Consider the following 24,383-nt stretch of genomic DNA (forward strand, 5'->3'; position numbering starts at 1 on the left):
GTAACTTGGTCGAAGAGTTGGGGATCCTTCCCTTGGAGATGGAGGTGATGGTATTACTTCTTCAGACACCAAAAACAAACAAAAATATTCTTACATCCTTAAATTCTTAAGGAAGGACCAGTTTCAGTCTGGAGAGCTAGCACCCAAGTGCCAGAAGTCCCAGCTAGAGCTGCTGCAATCTGAGTAGCCAATATGTGGCAAAAAAAAGTGATTCACATCACATCTGGAATAGCTGAAATGGGTGTGTATGGCACCCATGTGAGGCAGGGCTGGGGCTGGTACCAAAGGGTTCAGAGTGCAGTAGATGTAAGATGCTTTTCTGATACCAGTGATGCAAGTTTCTTCTCTACCTTCACCTGTTAGTCCCTACATGGATTATACATCCCATCTCTCAGGAGCAAAATAAAAGGCATTTACTCTTAAAATGACCAAAATTGTCAGTGCTGACTGGCATTTTTAGATATGCCCACTCATGGGCACTTGTATCAATATAACAGTGAGTTCAATGCACTCCGTGCACAGGTGCAACCCATCCCTGACAAACCCAACCTTTGGTACCTTGGGGAGCAAGGGGATGACAGCTAAAAGCAAAAGAACCTCCACACTTTGAGAAGTAAAGAATTGAGGGGCCCTGAGACCATCAACCAGGTCAGCAAAGAGGAGGCACCACATCCTAATGCTCTCTGAATCCTTACCTAGATGGAAAGGATGTTGAGCCCAGCGGCAGCAAGGCAGAAGCCAGCTTTAAGCTGATCTTTGGCCACAAGGACATTTGTGACTTGACCTGACTCATTGAACTATTGTATTTTTTTCTGTCTATAAAGCCTGATATTAATTGTAACCTGTTTCCTCAGGAGTTTGTAAAGAATAATTAATGATAATGTGCTTTGGTTGTGAAAAATGCTGTGCTACGTGGTATTGTTTGATCTTCAAGTGAAGCCTTCTTACCCTTTCCTTTCTTATCCCAGCACACTGCTGTAGCACCACAACAGTGCAGAGCACTTTATGTGCAAATTAAAATAACCCTGCCCTTTCCTATGAGCATTACAGTACAATTTAGCCATACGTTGTGATGCAGCAGTGGTGAGATAGTGTTTTGAAGATTGTGCTTTTTATATTTTTATTTCAGAATTATCAAGGCTTGTGCTAATGAGTTTTGCCTTGAGTTGGGTTTTACAGACTAGTTTTAGTCTCCTTTTATCACTGTACTGAATGATCCTCATAAAAGGCAGAGAGCTTTTAGAGCTGAAAGAAACAGCTTTTCATCATACAGGGTCAGGAATAGTTAACAGAGACAGAGGTATCAACATCACTTCCTTCCCTCTGGTCTTCAGGTGCCGTGTGTTTATTATGTTCTAGTGCGAACAAAATTCAATCTGGCATCAAAAAAATACAGAAAAGCACCAGATGCCCAATTCAGTGAAAAGACAACAAGGCAACAGAACAGTGCAGTTGAACATTACAGCTTTCCAGCATTCAGAGTAAAAACTCTTCCCACAAATCTGGGAAGAGAAGAGAGCTATATGGTTATTATATAACTGGAACAACTTTGTGCAGAGCTGTCCTTTGATTGCTTCCAAGACCAGAAGGAGAGAAGTTGCACTGTTCTCTGTACCGGAGTAATATGAGCTGCAATTTTTGCAGCTCTACTTGAGATTTTGGGCTTTACTTCAAATCATGGCTTGGTTCAAGGGTGGGCTTCCAATACCTGCCTATCACAGGGATTTCAATCTATTCAGATGTATGGTATGTTCAATCCATACTACATATAAATCTGTGAAAAATTAAGAATTTTGAGCATGTTTAGTATAGAAAAGTAGTTCTGTGCTTCCATATACTGCACTAGTTTGAGTGCAACAAGCTAATTACAAGTTGATGTCATGTGGCTGAAAGAAATACATGTTTATTCCTTCTGTGTTTCATGATGCTGACTTTCTCAATCGCCCTTGCAGAACTCATGCATACCGTGCTTGCTGGGCCAGGGCCCCACCAGATAAAGGTATGTTCTTTGCTCTGCAATTTGTAATTATGAAGTTGAATCTCATGTAAAATCACTTGGACTTGGTGGTTTTTGCCAGGAAAAAAAAAAAAAAAAAAAAAAAAAAAAAAAAAGAATGAAGTAGGAATGCTGACCATTTATTGTATGTCATAGACAACGTGGTGTGGTTCATTGTCTACACAAGTTAGCAGTAAAAAGGAGAGATAAATGTATGCTAAAAGCTGGTTTGGAGAAATATCATGATTCCTGTCTGAAAATGCAACTTGATTTTTTTTCCCTCTGGACTGCCCATTGGGACAGCTGCTACCACTGACTCACATATTGCTGGTTTAGCTCAGCAGCACCTAAATGATGTACCATTGTTCTATTTTATTGCAAAAGTGATGTTGAAGAAAGTTGTTCATGCCTGAAGAGTTTATAGTCCTGAAGCAAAATAATGTAATGATTGTGTAAATGGAGTGTGTGTCCCTTAGAAAAACCCCTCTGGAGTTTGTGTCCCATGTCAATGTTCCAAGGATGTCTTGTGCTCAATAATGTTTCTCTGATGTAAGGACAATCTACAGAGTTACTCTGTTTACAATTATTTCTCTGGGTACGGTATTTATTTTTATTTTTGAAAGAACTGGAAGTGTATAGATTTGGTAGAATTTGGATAGAACACATAATATGTGCCAATCTGAGCCCAAAATTACGCATAGCTGTATTAGAGTTTTGGTGGTAAGCAGTGTTTGTGTTAGGTTTCTGCACAAGACGTTGATGACACCTGCTAACCCAGTGTGTAGTGCATCCTCAGCCCTTCCTGACCTCATGGCAAGAGGCCTTTGTCTCAAAGAAAGTGGCCTTATAGATGAAGATAGGCATAGGTCTATGATATTACATTGTAAAAAAAAATTGACATTTGCTTTGCAATTCTTGAAAGGGAATTCTGTATTTTTATTTTTTATTTTTATTTGTCCTAGTGAGACAAATATGAAGCAATCAGATTTCAATTAAGAAATCTTGATTGAAAGTAGATGGACTTCTCCTTTTCTGTGGCTTCACCAGTTTGTGAGCATCTGAATCAGAGTCACTGGGAAGAGAAGGGGAGCTGAAATCTGCTGAGGATTTTTTGTTGTCATTGGAGAAGTAGAAATGAGAATATTGATGTGGAGCTCAGAGCTGGCCGAGTGGATGTTTTTCATGACAAATGTCATGCAATGAGTGAGAAGTTACAGGACAGAGCTTCGTTAGAGATGTGTAGGTTATTAATTGAAAATTAAGGACCTTGATGTCCTCTTTAACAGATATGTATTTCCCTGATTGGAGTCAAGCCCCAGGCTGTTCTGTAATTCACTTGCTTTACAGCAAACCAGCTGAAAATCAATGAGTCTTCGTATAATTAATCATTGTTTCTACTTTATTAACAATGTATTTAAAATTCAAAATAACAGACTGATATTTTGAAAGCAGTATTACTTCTCATTTTCTACAAGGAAAAACATTGCATAAATAATTTCTGAGAAAAAATAAATACGTAATTCACTCTGTGAAACAATAGCTTTTCTCTCTAGATTCTGGTCCCACATAAAATTATTGCAAAATTCTATCAACATTGCAAATTTCCATAGTTTATATGATTTCAGCATATATTCTACATAGAAAATAAGAACAGTGGGGAACTGTCTTTATCCCAAATTGTGTTGATCTGATACTAGGCCTAGCACTACTACAGGATATATACAGCACGAGACTATTCACTTCCCAATAATATTCTTTAACGTAAAACACAAACATTAGTCTGAAAGTTGAGAAGCTAAGTAAAGTAAAGTTGCTGTCAAACTAAAGACTTATCAAAGCCGCACATACCAAAGACTTTTCTAGAGGAATTCACAACTTTCAAATTAGCAGAGGCTCACTTTTCATGCAGAACCTTACTCCCAGAACTTGGCTTGCACGGTCTTAGCGCTACAAAGTGTGTGGCCAGATAATTCAAACTACAGAATAGAAAACATAAATTGAGATATCTAGGTTGACACTAAAGTCAATTGTGTGCTAGGAAATAAGGAATAAGCAACATCTCTTTATGTTAAATTATGCACATCGTTAGCTGTTTACAGGACAAACATCAGTGAGGTTATCTGGTTTGAGGGGAGCATTCATTTCATAAAACTGCTCCGTTTAATAAAATTTGTGTAATTGTTCCTAAAACAAATCCGTGCCCCTAAAACAAATAAGGTGGGTTAGTTGCCAAGTTTCAGTTTTGAATCTGTTGACCCTAGAGTATTCTAATTAAAAGTGTGAAATAGAATTGTCACACTTTCATTTTGAGAAAACAAGTGTTGTATTTTGGTTTTCCTCCCTAGAGGAAGCAACTGGGGCATGAGGACACCTGGCAGGCTGCTCACTTCCCAACAGCCGGGGCTGAGTCACGTTCACTGCTAACTTTCTGCAGCAAATTCAGAGCATGGTGCCTCCCCCGGTGCTCCCCCCGCCTCATGCTTGTCCTGCATCATGGCACTTGGAAAAGTGGGAAAGGGATCGTGGTGCTCCCTTCACTTACAGGGAAGCCGAACGACCCCTAACAAAGTGTGATAGTGATTGTCACCGTAACAGCTTCGCCCTCCTCCACCTCCCTACGTGCACAAGCCGCGAGGCCTCATGCGAATCTCCCAGGTGTACCTCTCCTCTCAGACTGAATTTAGGTGTTGCTACCACCAGCTCGGTTTATCTCATTCTCTTAGCAGACCGTGACTGCTGTAATCTGACAGATTTTGACTATGTGAGCCTTTGACCCAGCTTAGCAGAAGGAATTGGAACCCACTGCAGTCAGAACCTCATTCTGCGGCCTGTGAGTGCCGGTTGACGTTTTGTAAAATATCCAGAGCTGCTGGGCTGTCCCACTCGGAGCGACCTTCTAGTAAGCATTTTCTAGCTCGTGCTGGTTTGACTTGCTGCTCCTGGCTCTGGACAGACGGGGCTTCTTGTTCTTCTGCGGCCTGGCGGTCTCCTTTCCAAAGTCCTTCAGCTCAGACTGGTTGTGGAAGCGAGTGTAGCGCTTGCACTTGCAGGCCGTGACAGCTCGGAATTTGTAAGTCCGAGTCTCTTCCTCGGGACAAGCCATCTGGATGCGCTGCGTGCGGGTGTGAGCGGGGATGCAGCGGTAATCCAGGGCGTTCTGCCGCCACCACTTCCCCCGGCCGATGGAGTTGGGGAGGAGGTGGGAAGGGACGCACTGGCCCGAGCACACCAGCTCCTTGACGGGCTTGATGCTGCGGCACGGCCCCTCCGTCAGGTAGCGGGTGGTTCGCATTTCTCTGCAGCTGAAGTCGGAAGCATCTGAAAACGAGAAGCCCGTTAACATCTGGCTACTTCGTTCCCCATCCCTGAGAAATCAGCCTTCTCGGGTCTGCAGCACCTAGCTCAGACATCCCCACTGATGGATGTGGGGAGGGGGCAGCCCAAAGACCCGCTCGTTGTGTCTGGCTGCTCCAACTGTGACCCACTGAGTACAGGTTGACCACCAAGTGGCCACCAAGATCCTGCCCTTGCCACCAGGCAAGCTCCGTACCAGTCCTTGCCACTGGGCAGCTGAGCTTCTCAGTGCAACCCCAGTGGCAGTGGTCACTCTGAGGGGAGTTCTGTTGGGATTCTGCTGGCTTCGTTTACCAACAGGCAAAACCTTCCCCTACAGCTCCTCATGTGAGGCCTACAGCACCACATGAGGTCATGTTATTGACCTCAGAGGTTCGCTCCTGATTTAAACTCTTTTGCAACAAGGAAAGTGCTCCTGAAGCGAGTTTTAGTTAGTGTAACGTGTTCCAGGTGAGGGAAAGCAGCAGATAACAGCAGTGCTATGGGATTCCCACTCTTCAGGCATTATGTTTTCTAAGTTTACTGCTCTCTAATAATCCCACAACCCACATAATTTCCTTCAGACAGCTAGAGGCATCTCCTGGCTGATTAAGAGCTTTATGGTGGTTACTCCTCCTCCTTTTTTTTTTTTTTTTTTCTTAATGGATATCTATTGGCAAATTAAACATTAGGAAATAAATATTAATTTTTTAGCATGCAGGATTAAGAAAAAGTTTTTTATTGTAGGGCCCTTTTCCAGAGGGGTCTCTTTTGCCAGCTGGGATGCTTTGCCTCTTGACATGTTTGCAAGACACAGAATTTGATTTCTGAAGGTGTTTATCAAAGAACTTTATCTAGATAAACACACGATGATGTTCTTCTGTTGGTGAAAAGGATGGTTTTAAGTCCGGAACACTGCTTGGGATGGAAATCCTCAAGGTCAGCTTACAAATGGAAGGCTGTGTCTGTCAGTCCCGGTCTCTTTGCTGTGCACAAGGTGCTCCCCCCCTCCCTTGTGCCTCCAAAGAGAATTCTGACCCTGACTCGTGAGCAGCAGACCAGTATTTACACAGATGTTTTCATTCTTGTTTCTCCCGTGGAGAGCAGAAACATGTTTTTAGTGCTCAGGTTTATATTCATCAAAGTACAGCATGCAAGACTGGATGTCTTAAAAGTTTTAAGGACTGTGTTAATGAAATGAAATGGTCCATGTCTGAATCAGGTGCTTTGTACCATCATAGCACATAGGCAGATACAGTGAAATATAAGGGTATTTGCCTCAGCTATGAAGGTTTCTTTTCTGTGCATATACCTCCTATCTTGTATGTGCATGGGTTCCACAAGCTGCAAAATCATTTATGGTGTTCTGCAACCTCATGTGTCCCTGGAAGGTCTGGCTGCTTTTGGGGGATTGTTTTGATTTCTTGTGTTAAAGACGTTAAAGTAAGCATGTGAGACCATTGCATATCCTGAATAATGTCCAATCCCCTTTTCTTGCTCTTTTCCACCTGAAAACCCATGCACATTTCAGTGGCACAGATTCCCCAGTTGCTGCCAGAGTGGTCAGAGGCTGGAAAATGAAGGTTTTCAGTTGTCACTGCCAAACTGACCTGCCTTGACCTGGCGGTTGGTGGGAAGCAGAGTGCTCCCCTGTTGGGGATTTCAGACTTTTATCAAGTGGCACTCTCAAAAAGATTACTCTTTTTTTCCTCCCTTTTAAACTAGTGCTATGCTATAAACACCCTAACTGACAGCTAGAGCAGAAAACCACAATTCCCTTCCAACTGTCCTCAAAAAAAAAAAAAAAAAAAATTAGCTAGCTCAGATTTGCAACGCACAGTAGTGGAAACCATATGTTTGATGAGCTGCTACGTGCATTTGGCAGCCAAATGTGTTGGTCTGAAGGACCAAGCTTGCCCAGTTTGCCAGGAGGGCTCTCTTTCTAACCACCTGTCTGATGCTAACTCCCTGCCTTCCATCCCTCCTCACAAAGCTGGTGTTCTGCACCATTGCTAATGCCAGACATTTGCCCAAATGCAGCACCAGCTTCTCTCTGAAGTGTGTTGGTGCCTTCAAAGTAGCCAAATCGCTCCCAAGATTGCACGTCCCTACAAACCAGGATCCCCTCCAATTCATTTGGGCATGAATTCCCACTGGGAGGGCTTTAACTCTTTTTTGGCTACTGGAATGTGGCTGAAAATCTGGTTGTTAGCAAAGGGCAGCGAGCAGCACACCTCTCAACTGGCTGAGAGCAACCTCCCCGTGCCTCTTCTGCTGTGTGATCTCCAACATCCCTAGTCAGAACCTTCCTCAACACTCAGAAACCATGGTATTATTTTCACCCCCTACTTAAATTCCTTAATAAATAACAACAATCTGATAACCAGTACACTCTTACAACTGCCTGCTAGGGTCCGAAACAGTAACGTAATGTTATTTTTCTTACCATTAGGGTCTGGAGCTTGTTGTATGTGTCTTCCCCCATGCTTTGCCTGGTTCATTGTGTTGTTGTTGCTGTAAGCCTGCTCCATCGGTGTTTCTGTATTTTCGGTGATCTCAGGAATGATTTCTGTAGCATCATTTTTAAACACTTGCCACCCTTCCACGGATCGAAAGGCGATTTGGATTAGGACGCAGACAGAGCACACTGCCCAAGAGATCTGCATGGTGGCAGCCCACAGATCAGCTTTTCAGCACCCTGACAGCCTCAGTTCCCAGCAAAGGCAAATTATTCCCCTTTTTTAAATCCTTTTTAGAAGCAAGCCAGCCAATGACTATACAAAGTGGGAAGGGCCAGACAACAACTCATTCATCTCAGCTTTTGTCAGTGTGAAATAAAATGGGTGTGTGGGGGTGGCTTACTGACAGTATTCTACAGCTTTGACATGAAAACTTCTCATATTCTTCATTTTTGTGCCTGGCAACGATGCTAATTGACAAGATAGGGTGAATTGCAGCCTGACAAGTCTTTCTGCAGGTTTCTATGTTTGTTTTGTGTATTTTTGTTGTTAGTGTTGTTTTTTGTTTTGTTTTATTTGGTTGTTTAAACAATGCTATAACTAAAACCTGCTTCTACCACCATATTTGAATCTTTGGCTATTGTCTTTTGCAAAGGTTTTTGAGACTTTTTTTTTAAACTCTTTTTCTTCTCCCCTCCACCTCCAGGTATAGAGGAAGCAGACCTAGAAACAGTAGCTCAGGAGTTATGCTTTTCAGTCCCTGCAGGCAAAGGATTGGGGAATTGCTTTTTTTTTTTTTTTTTTTTCCTCCTTTACAAAAAAGGAGCTCTACATTTTGTGTCATAAATGTACTGGAAGAAACAGGAAAGAGCTTCTTTTCAAAATGAGAAGTTGTTTTATTTAGCTTCAGTGTGTTTGTCAGGGTAAGCAGCCAGGATGGTGCTCACCATGCTTTCTGAGGTGCTCTCCCTTTTTTCCTCTTTCCTTCTTTTTTTTTTTTTTTTTTAATGCATTGGCTGTCATATCATTACTTCCTATTACTTCTGCTGACATTTTGCACAAGTGTTGAATACAGGACATTTGGTTATTCTAAACACAAGAACACAGCCAGACTGATTTCTGTGAATGATGCAAACAAAAAAAGAGATGGAATCGGTGACCTTATGCCTCGGGCACCTATGCCTAAGCTTTATTAATGTATTGTGTTTTAAAATCTCATCTATGGTATTCTTTACTTGCAGAAATAAGATGATAATGCGGCCAGTTGCATAACTTCTGCAGTTAAAGAGCACAAACATTTCCGAGGTATTTACAAAAGATGGCAGGCTAGATACATAAATCAGAAAGAACCTCATGTTTTAGGAAGATTAGATACCGAGCTCCTCATAGCTCCTGAAAGCAAATGTCTGCTTAGAGCAGTAAAGGGACACTTGAGCATGTTACTGCAATGTTTGTCACATACATCCTCGTGAAAATATTTCATGTACAAGAGATTCCAAAGTGATTCACTGAGCTTCAGTAATTTTAAAGATTACTCGGAATGTCAATAACAGCCTCTGACTTCTCCCCTCTCTCTCTCTGAACGCTGAAAACAGTTGGGGCTGTCTGGTTTTTCCTTATTACTGTAGGGAACTCATTACCTAAGGCTTACATTCCATTCTGACAATTCCCCTGACCCGGCAGGGAAAACAGGTGTCACCAAATTTAAAGTGGAGGTGGGTTCTCCCTTGGTGTGACCCTGATGATAAATAATACAAACAACAGTAATGACCGGAGGACATTTCACCTCTTTGGCCTTCCACGCTCACAGACAGACACACACAGAGCAGACACATTGCTGCTACTGCTCTGGATGAGCTTTAGCCTACCTGTTCTGGTGGTCTTTTCCTAAAATACCAGCATCTGAAATATCCTGTGACATGCTTTCTCTCCTACCCCTTCTCTCTGACCAAGATCAGAGAGATTAGCAAGTCTTGGAGGAGCCTTCCTTTCCAAATCCTCCGAAGAGTCTCTAAAAGCAGTGGGGCATTGCGGTGCCTACATCTGCGTGCACTCACGTCTCTCCTCACCTTTCCCCTTCCCACAGCCCAAATCTTATTCTACCAGCTCAGGATCTACACTGTTGTTATGGGGGATGCAGCACACAGTTTTCTTCATACATAACATCTTTCTGAACAGCCAGAATTGTGATTCTTTAACACAATTGTTGTCACACAATTTGCCTCAGATGTGCTGTTTCCTTTCTCCCTATAGTCAACATCAACAGCACTGATTAGCTTTCATTAATAACTTCCTCTTTTACTCAAAACAGTTAATGATGGTCTGGCAAACCCAAATACTGAGCCATTGCAAAGATTTATACGTATAATTTCCAAGTATAATTTCCCTCACAAATAAGTATTTTTGGCTTAGAGCTACAGGTGAAATCAATTCAATGCCGGGGGCACACAGCTTCACGGGGCATCACTCGATTGCCCACCAAATCAAAGGGTTTCTGAAGGACAGACAGTAGCCTGAAAAGCTGTGGAATCAGCCTTATAGGATTTGTGTGGTTTCTATTTTTGTTTATTTATTTCTTCCAAGAACAGGCTAGACTGTTATATATATTTCAAGTTATACTCGAAATTGTGTATGATGATTGCTTGAGCTCTGCTTTCAGGCCTTATAATACAGATATGTGATCTTTTTCTTTGTTTGTACTGAATAAGGAGGTAAGAATGACCAGGAACTTAACAGGGTTTGTAACTTATTATTCTTCTTGTCAGCTAGGAACACCACCAGGACAGTGACCTTCTCCAAAGTGGCCCCACACAGCTCACGGCTCTGCAGAATACGGCCAAAAGGCAGAACAGGAGAGCACGAGAAAGTTAAGTATCACAATCACTGAAACTTTGCTATTTGTTACCCTATTTACATGTATTTGAAATTGTACATCTTTGCCTGTCAAAGCTCAGTTTCTTTTAATTTCTTTTCGTGTAATGTCTGCATGGAGAATGTTTCCAGAAGTTATCATTGTCAGCCTAATCCTACTACAAAGGAGCAAACTCACAGTAATCTCTTCCCAGATAAAACATAAAAAGTTTCTTCAGGTAGTTTCTCTAAGTACTTAAACAATCCCCTCTCTTAACTGTCTTAACATTTATCTGTATCACCCAGTGGGGAAATAATACGAAAACTATGAAAGTCAAAACCAGAAGCTATATTTAGCCTCTGGCTTAAAACCTCTTGTCCACGATCCAGGAGAGCAGCCTAATAGAGGCAAGAAAAGAATCCAAATCCCATAGACATTCAGATTCCTTAACTACAAACACATTCTTCCACATCCTGTAGCTGCTTGCCTGCTCACAGCACTTTCTGCACCAAAGCAAGGAGAACAGTCCGGGCTGTGGCCCCTGTGAACAATTGATTTTTGCTCTCTTAATGAAGCGCAGGAGAAAAAACACAAAATATTTGTGACTTATATCAAAGGACACTTTGAGAATGATCTGAGTTTGGATCCACTGTAATCAGAACTGGGATACTGTTTTCTGAGCTGGAAAAACACCACCCTTAGCATTGCTAGTAAAGAATCAGATACTTGATTCTACGCTTCTAAGTTATTAAGGGATACAAGGAGGGAATTAACATCCTATATTCAGCCTGAATCCCTTGCTGCTACTTTCTTGACTCAAGCCTTGGTCCTAAAGTGCTTGCATTGCATCGCTGTCCTGGGAAGGCATGCCCAGAAGAAACAGTTTCTGCAATTGGTTCAGTCCACATGTAGCTCCTGGTGCCCACCAGGCACCCCCATTCCCTATTCCTGCCCTAGGAAATGGGGGTGCACGGTCCCGTTAGGCATCCACGCGCAGTCTGAGCTCATCTCAGAACTCTGGCTCTTCATTTACACTTTGCCCGGCAATTCTGTTTCTGAAGAGCTCGTTTGCTTCTCAAGCACTTCTTTTCCTAAGATGCTGCTAAGTCACCCTGCCCACGTAACTCTTGTCTCCCAGGAATTCAGCTGAGCCACGTCCCTTCTGCATGCAGCAGCCCAGACGCTGTGATATGGCCTCTAAGTAGCCAAGAATAAATGGAATCTTATTATTGTCCCACCAGAGACCAGCAAATGCACTGCTAAATCATTCCAGCAGCTTGCCTTTCTGATAAGGGTACATCAGATTCCCACAACAGCTCTGCTCAGGGATGGAGTGATGTTTGCAGAATGAATAGCAAGCTTACAGCTCCATCTGGTGAGTCAGCTAGCCAGCAACCTTGGCATGCTGGAATTAAAATACATTAAAAAAATAAAATAAAAAAAAAAATCCCTCAACTGAATTACTCTCACAACCTGCATTTACAGGGCTTATTTCCAAAATAGAAGAAATGAATAGTTTGTCCAAAGAATGAGAACTGGAATATAATTATTGCCTATTCAGAAGTTACCAAAAAAAAAAAAAGGAAATACAACTGTCTCCATACAGCAGTTTCTCTGACACCAACTTAATGTTAGGTCAATGCCATCATAATTGTCCCACATTTTTTGTTGCTTTTTTTTTTCTTTTTTCTATTTACCAGAGTGGTTTACATTTAAATGTGTTTCTAGAGCTCCAGAGATACGAGAATACATCAGAGAAATAACAGAGAAAGAACAGGGGTTGTGAGAATCCTGTAGAACAGCTGACAAAAATGAATGACATGGAAAATAAAATCTGTTTCAAGTTAAAGGCAGGCTTCTTCTCTCTGCTAATCTAAAGGTCCATCTGACCTTTATATGATTTATAGATTTTAATAATTGTTTGAGAATGGTATTGTAGTCTTCCCAATCCAACTCCTCATGAAAAAATAGCCCCCAAAACAAAACTACTGGGTCCCAAATGCTCATCCGGGTTCTGAATTGTAATGCCATATGCAGGATGCCTTAGCTAGCACAGGAATAAGGCCACGAATGCTTACTTATAAGTCCTTTTAGCTACCTCCTCAGGCCTGTTCTATTTTCAGATCGGCTCATTGGCAGAGCCCAGAAAGTAATTTTAGAAGAAACCTCTGTGCTATACTAAGTGAGATTCCGATAGTCAGTCCCTCTGTGCAAAAACTATTAAAATAAACTAGCAAAACTAATAAAAAAAATAGGAAAAAAAAAAGTTCCAGTACTAGCATCAGAGATTTAACTAGTTCTGGCCAAAAGAAGACAGCTCGGTAAAACTATTTAAATGATGATAATAAACATTGCGAATATCCTGTTGTGTTTTTTTTCTTGTTCAGCAGGAGGAAGCATCTGACACAAGTTTGTCTTTCAGCTCCAGGACCATGTAGTGCTGTCACACAGAATGCTTTTCATCCTCAGAGCCTTCTATGGAGATTAATTCTCCCGGCACCGAGAGAGGTAAGCCAGATATACTCGTGTCTGGGAGAAAAATGTGTCCAATGCTAACACAGGCTCAAGGCTGAAAAATGGAATTGGAATACAATGTGTCACAGCTGCTAGTCTTGACTCTGGGTGCTGTTAATTCTAATTTAGAAAGAACTTTGCAAAATGTGTGCTTTCCAGCAGTGCCCCATTGCAACATCCTCTCCTTTTGCAGTTCAGAGGAGCGTGCTACATGCAACATGGTTGCTGCCAAGGGGGTAGGTGTAGTCCTACCTGCTGGACCAAAGAAAGGGTGAGGATGCACTCAGAAAATGTTGTTCTTGCTTTGAATTTTATTTCTAGGATATAAACTTCTCTCCTGAGCTTATGCAATGGCTGAAAGACTTAGCTCAGCACGAGGTACAGGGCGGATTTGTTTTTACACATATCATCATTTTAGAAGGCTTATTATGTAGCTGAACTTTCTTCTTTGTTCCTTGCTATAAAATGACAATAGCTGTCGCCCCCACTGTTCCCCACTTCCTAAGTTCTCTAACTCTTAAGTACAAAAACCCCAAGTTATTGCATTTTCTTACATTGTGCTGGATTTGACACGGTAGCTATCTTTGTTCTATGACAGATGCAAATTTTACAGAGACCCTACTTAGCCTATTCTAAAAGCAGAGCTAGAAATGGTTTCATTACTGAGTCACCCATCAGCAACACACAATAGGATATACGGTCTCAGAGCTCGTATTTTTAAATCAAATTGAAATGGCGTTTTCTTTATTTAAATCCACCAAATATTCCAAAATGTTTGTTAAATAAGCTTTGTTAGACTGAAATAAATGGGCCAGAGTATCACCAAAGTTACCACCAGAAGTAAGCAGGGACCTCCCAATTAAAAGGGCATACTGAACATAAGAACAAATTCCTTTATTTTTGATGTGGCAGTATTTCTTGATTTGTCAACACTTTATACAGTTCATTACAGACTTGCAGAACTGTACAAAAACACCACCACATAGCAAACAGACTCCACTTCAACAAACCGTTTTGTTTTTATTCAGACAACTATAGGCCTTTTTGTAGTCTGTGCAATGGTAACAAAAGATCTAATGCCTAATATTTTCTTAGCTCTTTAATGGACTGGAATTTTTGAGTTCTAAGTAACAGCTCAAAGCCACAGTGCATGCACATGAATCTCCTCTTTTTTTTTTTTTTTTTTTATTTGTAGCGTGGACAGGCATTATGAATATATGGTGTGACATGAGACAGGAAAAAGATCTGTGCCCACAGGAAAAAAAAATTAAGAGTGTGATTTGTAAATAAGACTACCGTGTGGATGAAATAGAATAGAATAGGTAAGGCCAGTATTCCTATTCCATAAACTATGTAGTATGGAAGTAGTAACCAGGAATTTTGAAGCAGCAAATCATTTAATCCCAATACAATGGGAGAAAGCAAACAGGTATGTAATTAGTCAGTGAAATTTACTACAGCTCATTATTACTGAGCCATTCTGCTTCAAAGCAAGCACTAAATACTGGCTGACTGTAGGAAGGTGAAAGGAAACAACCCTATGTACGCAGAATGTTCTCCAGTTGCCCCTTTAAAGGCCACAAAAGGCAAAGGGCTTCTTGATTTGGCAGTTCCCATCCTATGCAAGGAAACAGAAATAAGTCCTGTCTTCAGCCAGAAGAAACACACCTGCATTTTAATTTCAAGCAATTTATATAGCTATGTAGGTAGCAAAAAAAACAAATCAACTAGAAGAAAAACAATGTATGTCCTTTGTGATTCGTTGTTTAGTGAAATGAGTGCACAAAACTGGCTCTGGGCTTACATGGATTACTAATACAATAGTGTTTCTAGTTAAAATAGTGTTTAGGTTTTAAAGATCTACATAAAAGCACAGAAAAGAAAGGAACACAAACATCTCACGGTTTTGTCAGTTTAACCAACAATTCTAGGTTTGCAGTGGGAGATCCTCTGCATTAATAGTGCTACACTAACTGACAGGCACACACACCCCGAGTCAGGCACACTGTAAACAAAGCTTCCTCTCCCATCACTGCAATGACTCATTTCATCTCCACGTCAAACAGCATCAAGACATGATTTATTTTAATAAAAGGAAACGTTTCCTGTTCCACGTGGTACGTAACAATGTTCATTTCTATTTAATGGAACCATGCAAACAATGAAACGAGTCAGAGTGTACCAACAAACTGTTCTGTAAGCACATCTGTACTGCAATACTGGAAGGAATCTATGAGATCGTTCCATTCTGCATTAATAAACAGCAACAGCAAAGGAGGGAGAGAGACTGTAGTTCAGTACAAACCTCAGGAGCCCTTCTATTCTGATACTTAGGACTTTTTCACACACCCAGTGCAAGCACTCCTAAATACAGACATTATTTCTTCCTTGCTGAAGTCTGATCCTCAACATTTACTGAACATTTTTTTCTAGTATGAGTTTAAAACAAAGATTAAAAAAGCATTTATCAGACTTTCATGTCAATCACAACAGCAAGAGGTACAAATAGTCTTGGAAATACAGTGTGCATCAAGATCAGGCGCTACATGGCTTTACTACCACACACTGTGTATTGCATATATCCACACTAAACACAACACTGCATACTTCATTTCACAAGAGAGTGCACCTGTGCATTTGCATATATGCTTCTCCATTCCTTGAAGCTCCTACACTCAAACTTTAGGCACCTGTGTGCATGAAGAAGCTTTGGAAAACACAGTACTTCAATTAAGAGTGAGAGATGTGTTGTGGCTCTCAGCAAATGGTGCTCTGGTGGGAGAAAACACAAAGCTTAATGAGACAATGCAATGTCAATGCAAAGCATGTTATATAGTCTGCAAAGGGACTCTGAAATACTTGAGAAAACAGGCGTTTTCACGGGAGTTGCCCTTCCAAACACACCTCTTTATTGCAACAGCTCCAAGACTCAAGTGACACCATTTGGTGTCGTCTTGAAAGACAGACCTACGATTTGAGAAAGATACTTTCACTAGGTAAGAGCAGGCTGCCTGTCTCCCTCACATTCTGTGGCTTAGCTTGGGGGTAGGGAATCTAAAGCACTTAACACATCCTCTGGTGATTTGAGAAACTTTCAAAAATACTAGAGCGCTCTGTCTTAGGGCTTCAGTTTGCCCTCCTTCACTAATTGCTCATTTAGCTGGCAAAGCTGCCTTAGAAAGCCATCATTAGGGCCAATCTCTCGCTTCTGCCGGACAGTGACCAAAGCAGACTTGACATCCATGTTCTGGCGAAGCATGAGGTAGGCGATGACCAGGGTAGGAGAACGGCTGTAGCCCTCACGGCAATGCACAAGCACTTGTCCTGCAGGGAAGACAGGTCACAAGGTGGGTTATAATGGAATATGTGATTGAAAGGCAACATGAAATAGCTAGGATGTAAAGCGTAATAATTAGTTCTTCGGTAGCTTGAGGACTCTAAATTCAGAATGCTGCCAAAGCTATGTAAAACTTGGAAGAAAGGGGCTATCATAGTTGGTTGCTACTGTCTGTCATCACGAATAATGCAGATAAACCTAGTTCTACATCACTCTACTAAAATGTATTTGCTACCATATTACAAAGGCCAACCTGTGCCTGTCCATTTTTCTCCTATCTTTGTATCTGAGAACAAATCCTGCCCCTAAAGATGACCAGTACCAAAGAGCATATATAAATAATGCAGTTAAAATATGCTGAAGACAGCAACATGCTGTTTGTCATACTCTGCATCTCTTCAAAGACATCCAGCCTTTATGGTGCACTGCTGGCAATTCTTATGCTAACCCCATGTTGGATCCTACCTGGCTACTTCTCTGGCTGCTTCTGAAGTCCCACTAACACTCTTGTAAATGAAACCGCTGATTATGCAGCAACAAGAACCAGAAGTATCTAATCACACCACTGCCAGCACCAATAAAATGCTTCCAGCTAACTGATTAGGGAAATCATTCCTCATATTTATTGGGGAAATGCTGTAGGTTGGTGTCCAACAAGAATTAAGCAAGCCACTAATCCCCTTGAGAAATTTAACTCATTTTTATTGTTTCTCAGCTGTGTCCTCTTTGACCTGCTTTTCCAGACATAAAATACACTCCCAGGCTACTCTCCAGGGCAAATTCTTTCCCGAGACAGGAGAACAGATGAACTGTACATACACTTTTTCATGATGACCACAACTTGCTCTGAACCACACTAGCAGAAAGCCTGTTACCAAATTTGCTCTGAGCTGCAGAGGCTTTGCAGCTCAAGGCAAACCTCTAATCAGAAGCAAGTCAAACAGCTAAAACAATTTATTCTTTATATTTCCTGAGGGCCTGTAGTCATGAATTAGCAAGCTTTAGAGATCCTTACGCATGTCTGTAGAAGAGAATTTACGTCCTCTATACAAAAGGGTTTCTAACCTTCCTCTGGGAAAGGCAGCAAGTCTTAGGGGCTGTCTTTAGTAGAGCTTCATTTAGCTTCTTTCCTGAACTTCATGCAGCTACACTGCTAAAACAAAACTGCAGGAGACAACACCACTGCATTCCTCATTGCTTTGCTGTCCTTACTCTACACTTCACTGTCAAACACGACTATCCAATTTCAGTAGGGAGTTAATCTTAAAACTGACTCCAACATCACCCAGCCACAAGTTTGCTCTTTGTCTACTGCAGTAGGAAAATAGTGGCAGGCACTGTAGACAATATTAAGGCTGAAAGAATCACCAAGTAGAACCAGTACTGTAAATTCAGATCCATTCTGCAACTATTCAGAGGACTGCGATGAGTTTAATGCAGTGGGAACAGTCATGGCACAGCTGGCACTGTTAAAACTCTTCTTCCTGCTGCAGCCTGTATCACTTGGTCAAAAAGCTAATTGCAAGAACTGTATGTTAATTCTCAGAATTTTTATACTTTACCAAACCGGAGGTAAAACTTCTCTCAATCTGTCCAAAGCACATCACAGCTCTAGCTCCCCTTTTGCCCACTTTCTTCTTTCACATTCTCTCGTGAAGCAAGAAAGAAATCAAGCATATGTAGAAATAAGTGGTATGCTGAAACAGTCAGATACAAAACACTGTCTGGCCCACTGCACTATGTCCTCAGATTTCTGCTCTGAGGAAACTCTAGAAAAATGTGGCAATCAACAACACTGCAAATATCATCTCCAAGCTTCCTGGAATGCTAGGGAATAATGAGGTAATTGTCACACGAAATAATCAAATAAAAAATGTTAAGGCTAGAGTCTCCATCCTTACTGTACATTTGGAAAGAAAGCACATAAGAGGTTGTGTGAGTACTCTACAGCAATGCAGTACCTGTATCATTTTTGTCTCTAACTTCTAGTGTTCTTAAACAACATTTAGATCCTGCATTTATTTTCTGGATTTTTCCTATGATTTACCATGTCTAAGGAAAAATAAGGACGTGTCTTCCTAGACAGGCGCTATTTTAGGATGCAGTTGCTGTTTCACTTTGCAAAGTCACCCCTACAATGACAGACTTCCACTTAACATATACTGGACGTCCACAAGTACAGACAGAAGATTGTTTTATTGTGTACTCAGGTGTCTTTGATCCCAAGTCTCGATCTGAATTACTGACTTGCCTGTTCAGCTGAAAATCTGAGCAACGAACCATTTTAAGCAGTGAAATAAATGACTAACACATATGCAGTGCACAGAAAACACGGCAGAAAGACATTTCAGTTTGCCTTACCATCCTTCTGGGAAAGTGCTTTCTCAATAAAATCAGCTGCCTCCTCAAAATAGCGACTGAGGTTAAATTCTTGTGTATCGTTAGCTTTAATGCCATGGTATCTGATGCCTGTGCCTTCATAGAATTCTGCATTAGTGTTCACATGCATGAACGACTTCCCCTCTGCTGCATTCAGAACATGGGTTATCCCCAGGCGCTGCAGCTTCGTAATGTTCTTGGCTATGAACCTGTACGATAAAAAGTGTCAAGAAAATGATTAGAACTCGGTGAATGGTCTCAGTATTTATGATGTCCCCAGAAGCTAACCAAAAGCTTTTATTTTTCTGTTAATGGATGCTAAATACACAGTGCTCAAATTAGCTGCATATTCTACATCCACAGAAGTATTTAGAGCCCCAGTCACTAATTGTACGTGAGAGAAGGCTGCTTTCTTGGCTGATAACTGAGCAGAGAACACCTGAAACTTAATCTCTTAGATGCTACTAGAGCATAAAGTTATTACTCTTTCCGAACATAAAATTCTGACCAAATTAAGAAAGTACAGGAGGTAAGAGAAAGCCCAGGATAGTCACTCCCAAGATTAACCACTATCTACATACGCTAATTTAAGAACCAGTTATAAAAAGCCTCTGCTGCCTACGACCACTGCTACAAGGGCCAGGTAGCAGTACTTGCTACTCTAGCGGATGGTCCGAACGTTCATTTTATCTGAACTTTGCTTTACATAAAAAATAATACATAAAGGAGATCTAGTTGATCACAGCGTGTGGTTGCCTAGTAAAATGTGAGCCCACTGGTCAACAGCACAGAAAGTGACATTTTATTTCAGAGAGAACTCGGTTCCTGCACTCTCTATGAAAAGATGTAGCCTAAACAGACATAAATGTTTTTTGTGTTTTTTTTTTCTTTTCTTTTTTTTTTCTTTTTAAGGCAGCTTTCACTGTGTGTGTTACTGGATATGGAAATAGAAATCTTAGAAAAATCTCCCCAAGGCTCAATTCATAAGCTGCAAATTCAAGGAATCTTAATATTAAGCTCAGCTAAGCATTTGTGTATTATATTTTTGGACAAGTTTCTAAGGGACGGCAATGCACCTCAGGGTTTTGGCTGGACACATAGCAATTTTTTAAAAAATTAATGTAACGCCCAAATGAGTTAGTCTGCATTTCTATGGATCTCTGAGTGTCGTGCGTTTGCTCACAATTTGCACATAATTCAAGGCTATATGAACATCTAGAGCGTTCCTTTTCTCCTAATGACTCTTCACCCCTTAAATTATAATGTAAGCACTTGAATCCTTATACATGAGTGAAGCTCCTACGTTTTCGGCTCTCTGTGCCAAACAACTGTGGCGATGGGCCAAATATCTGCAAAGAACTTCATTACCCAAACAAATGTTGACAGATTTTTCCATCTGGCAGGACATCATCTGTGCCAGGGGACAAGTACCAGTGCCAGGGGAATTCTGCTTGCAACACAAAAGTAACTCCTACAGGGCAAGGCCAAAACAGAAAGCATTAATTCAGTCGCGAGTTCCTATGTTTTGTCTGGTATAAGTAGCAGTAGGTAGATGGGTACATATCTGATCCTGGCTGGGAGCAGTAGGAGCTTGTGTCCAACGACATGGCTGAGTCTGGCAACACAGTTCTGGCTCACCTGGAGGCAACCACATTCTCAGTGAATGATTTTTTTCTGATTTATAGCCGATTTCCTTACGCAGCTGTTGGTGAAAAACAGAGTATTTGTGTACCATTTCTTTTTCTCCTTCCCCACAGTCGGATCTCTCCCTAACATTTCAGTCCAGCTGCATGGTGTTCAGTGGTGAAATGCTAGCTCCTACAGGTAGTAGAGAGAAGCTAACATCAGCCTCTTCTGTTTCCCCAGGAGAATTCATGGGACCTTGTCTGTTCTCAGTACAGAAGTTCCCTGTTCCTCACCCTGTAACAGCATTAAGAAGTGTTTCTTTGAGTAGAGATGAACAATTTTACCAACCACAAAACCATTCTTAGGAAATGGTGCATCTGGAATGAAGGGTACGTGAGGCTGTAAAGGATTGCCATATGGCATTATCCATGCACCTGGTCACCTAAGCAAATAAACCAAGCGAATAAACCTAAATATAGATAACAAATAGCAAATAACCTAAACAAATAAACCAAGTCCTTAATATGGAATAAAAAACCATCCGATAACACATTTTAATTTTACTGCTATGTTCATGTGAAATTGCTTCCTCACTTCTTCCCTTAGAGTCACTCAATTTAATGTTAATTTTGGGAGGACGTCTTTCATACTCCTTACAGCATGCCCCTTAAGAACAAATAATTGCTTCGTTCCCACACACTCGAGCAGCCAGAAAACTCAGGTGTGTCATCTGCCAACCTGATAAAGATGCATGCTGTCCAGCCGTCCCAGTCATTGATTAAGATGCTACACTCAAAGGCATCTTGACTTTTGCAGTAATAGGAAATGATTTGTACTTCTGACATATTCTGAATTGTCTTGCTGTGCTGTTGCTTGGAAAATAAGTAATTGTGCTAATGTCACCAATATCGTAATTCTTGTTTTAGTGATAGTACATTTTGACTCATCTTCAGGAACCTTGTCTAATCTCTTTGAAAGGTTAGAACTGTCTACTGTGAGATGCAAACACATTATTTTCAAAGTACTTTATCATTTTATCTCTGTGTTTCATTAATTATAACTTTTATGTATTGCACGCCAAGATGCAGTACCTGACAGATAAATTAGTATCTGACACTCTGACCCAATTTAATCTCATCCTCTTTAATGTCTCAGCACTGTCAATTTTATCCAAAGATGAGTCACTCATATGGAGAGCCAGCAGCACCCCTATGCAAAATATTTTAAATGGCTTTGAACAGAAGTTTCTGAATCTCACTCAGACGTTTTACTTTCTTCCTTCATAAAGCCTGTTCAATTTTTATGGCTTTTATGCCAGATATTGGGACTCCAATCTCCCCACATTCAAACTCTCCACAGATGTGGCTAGTCTGCAAATTCAGATTGTTATAAAATCTCTGCCATCTGTAGCCATAAATGGGGCCTTACGTTGCAAAAGCGTTTGATCCATCCAAGTCAAAGCAGAGATCTGAATGTCAGAGCTAATGACCGCATTACTTTGTTCTGCTGGACTCTCTCCCCGACTTCCCTGTAGCACAACGCAAAGTGCTTCCAACAGCTCCTCGGAGATTCGCTAAGAAGATTTGTGCAACAAAGGCCAAACCCGAGATATGAGGCGAGTGCCAGTCTGATGCATACTGCACCGAGGCGGCCGAAAATACGAGCTGTACCTCAAGCTCCGTGGAAGGAACCAGACAGACTAATGATCTGCAAATACGGGGCCCAAACAAAGCTGAGGCTTTTTTCTTGCGCACAGCGGTAAAAACCTTCTCGATGCCTTGCACACTGCTGGGCCCACATATGCACAAAGGCTGAGAGGCTGCGTGCAGCGTTGGTTTACTCCCCCAGCAGTTTGTGGATGAATGAGTCAGGTCATAAAACCAGCTCTCTCCTTAGCCTTCACACAAGGAGAGTACAGGAGAGGGACACGGAGCTGGGACTGGCACAAGAACAGACCTGCACAGCTTGAATTTTTGCAGAATGACAACTACTATAGCACAACCCCGTTTGGTACAAAAAACCCTCTTAAGAGCTGGTCTTATCTCCCATCTGGGGCTATCAAATTCAGCCTGCAGTGACCGAATCGCAATACACAGCCACGCATTCAGTTACAGCACTGCATTATCTTAGCTCTTTGTGGATGCTTCACATATATTATTGCTTACTAAGGCTCGATAGATGAAGTAGGTTGTTTGTTCCCACTGTGAAACGTTTTTGGTTACTTCTTACCTCTAGCTGTCCTCCCCAGTTCTTCAGCATCCTTTTAAAAACCCTGACAGTAGAATCGGACATCGTCTGTCAGTCCACCCAGCAGTTAAACTGTCTTGCTACAAATTTCGCGAGTTCTCAGGATGACTTTGATTGTCAATTATTACATAAAAAGTCCTTCTCTGAGCTAAGGATTTCCAACAGACACTTTCCATCTCATAATTTACATATGGATCCACTCTTATTATGCGATCTTGAATCTGAATATATTAAAATCCGTAGTGTATAATTAAACTAATTTACTGAACAATGAAAACTACCCTGAGGTTGCTTGCTACCCTCAAAATTATTTTTAATTATTTACTACACAAACCACTTATTTTCAGACCCTGTGGGCAACGGCTTCATATCTTCAGGTAACTGCTAAAAATATGAAGAAGGTGGCTGTCAGCAGATAATTATTTGGGTCCTATCTCTAGATGAGTGTGTCCCACATCAACTGGGTGTGACCAAGGCCAAGTCTGGTTTGTCTTGGGAGAACGTTAATGAAAACTGATGGGTTTGACTTATGTTTCTGTAGGAGTTCGAAACTCCACGTAAGACTGGGAATCTGCTGTTCTGCACACATATCAAGAGGGCAAAGGCAGACAGAGAGTCAGCAGGAGATGATGGGAATGGAGCAGCTAACTGAAAGAACCTGGGTGCAAAAAATAAACATCACATGGCTGAGGAAGAGTGGTTGGCGAACCCTGAACAAGCTTTTCCCCTTTTTAAGTGCTTTTATCCTAGCCACATCTGTAAGCCTCTGGCTCATGTATATTGCTATTTAATTGATGTTCGTTAGGTCTTTGAGTGCAGAAGCATTCATTTGACCAATCGCTGTCTGGGGAGAAGAGGCGGCTCCTATTAAACCTTTGCCTTATGTCATTTTGCACATGGTTAAACTGCGACCTAACATGCCCATGGCTCCTTGGCTCATTCTTCTCGTTCCACCTCTTTCCTCTGGCTCAGGGTCATTGCGCTGGCTTCGGACACGGCTCCAGGAGCTGCTCCTGCACGTCCACCTCGGCCATCCCGGCTCTCCTCCCTTTTCCGTGCGGGTTGGCGGCGCTGACCACGGCGTACGAGCAACATTAGGAAAACACCGGGAAGAAATAAAAGCCTGGCGTGCTGGCGTAACCTTCCTTCACCTCTCTGCTACCTCAGAGACACCAAACACCTCAGCGGGTCCCACCTCAGTGGGTGCCACTTCGAGGATCAACTCCGCCAGGCTCCACCACCAGCAGCAGCCCCCCGCCGGGCCTCGCACCCTCGGCCTCCCGGAGGCCCGGCAGATCCCAGCACCTCACCCCAGGCCCTAACACCCCCACCCCGGCTCCGGCTTCCTCACAGCCCCCCGCAGCCCCTCGCAACCCCTCGCGGCCCCTCGCCTCGCCTCGGGCCCGCACTCACGCGTTCCCCACGTGGATGCGCGGCACCACCTCGTTGCTGTGCGCGCTGGGCAGGCTGTAGCAGCCGCTGCCGTTAGCCAGGAGGTCGTTGAGCTCCTCCACCGAGATCTCGTAATCGGACATGGCCTCTAAACCGCCCCCCCCCACCCTCCCCCTTCACCCCCTTCACACCGCCGGGGCCTCGCGGAGCTCCAAGCGGCTCGGCCGGGGCGCCCCGGCCCCGCTCCGC

At 42.2% G+C, this 24,383-nt stretch overlaps 2 protein-coding genes and 2 long non-coding RNA genes across 5 annotated transcripts; 2 read left to right on the forward strand and 2 right to left on the reverse strand.

Moving 5' to 3' along the window:
* Window positions 1–3,372: 3,372 nt before the first annotated feature.
* On the reverse strand, window positions 3,373–8,072 carry SOST (sclerostin). Its single transcript, XM_068660859.1, has 2 exons — window positions 7,776–8,072; window positions 3,373–5,314 (listed from the first exon to the last, which is right to left on the reverse strand). Exons 1-2 carry the CDS (start codon window positions 7,993–7,995, stop codon window positions 4,893–4,895), a joined length of 642 nt encoding a protein of 213 aa, XP_068516960.1. The 5' UTR covers window positions 7,996–8,072; the 3' UTR covers window positions 3,373–4,892.
* Window positions 8,073–8,184: 112 nt separating this feature from the next.
* Window positions 8,185–10,680, forward strand: LOC137844466 (uncharacterized). Its single transcript, XR_011089915.1, has 3 exons — window positions 8,185–8,306; window positions 9,030–9,093; window positions 10,554–10,680. It is a non-coding gene; the product is annotated as an uncharacterized lncRNA (long non-coding RNA).
* Window positions 10,681–11,877: 1,197 nt separating this feature from the next.
* On the forward strand, window positions 11,878–24,149 carry LOC137844469 (uncharacterized). The gene is made up of 3 exons (XR_011089918.1): window positions 11,878–12,014; window positions 13,062–13,147; window positions 23,715–24,149. It is a non-coding gene; the product is annotated as an uncharacterized lncRNA (long non-coding RNA).
* On the reverse strand, window positions 14,033–24,332 carry DUSP3 (dual specificity phosphatase 3). Of its 2 annotated transcripts, XM_068660866.1 has the most exons (5): window positions 24,156–24,294; window positions 20,508–20,571; window positions 20,238–20,340; window positions 18,852–19,078; window positions 14,033–16,477 (listed from the first exon to the last, which is right to left on the reverse strand). In XM_068660866.1, exons 2-5 carry the CDS (start codon window positions 20,521–20,523, stop codon window positions 16,272–16,274), a joined length of 552 nt encoding a protein of 183 aa, XP_068516967.1. In that variant the 5' UTR covers window positions 20,524–20,571; window positions 24,156–24,294; the 3' UTR covers window positions 14,033–16,271. The 2 variants fall into 2 exon arrangements, with proteins under 2 accessions (XP_068516967.1, XP_068516966.1); XM_068660865.1 differs by lacking the exons at window positions 20,238–20,340; window positions 20,508–20,571 and having other exon boundaries at window positions 24,156–24,332.
* Window positions 24,333–24,383: the final 51 nt, after the last annotated feature.

The sequence above is a fragment of the Anas acuta genome, chromosome 25 (genome assembly GCF_963932015.1).
Source record: "Anas acuta chromosome 25, bAnaAcu1.1, whole genome shotgun sequence".
Taxonomy (NCBI): Eukaryota; Metazoa; Chordata; class Aves; order Anseriformes; family Anatidae; genus Anas; species Anas acuta.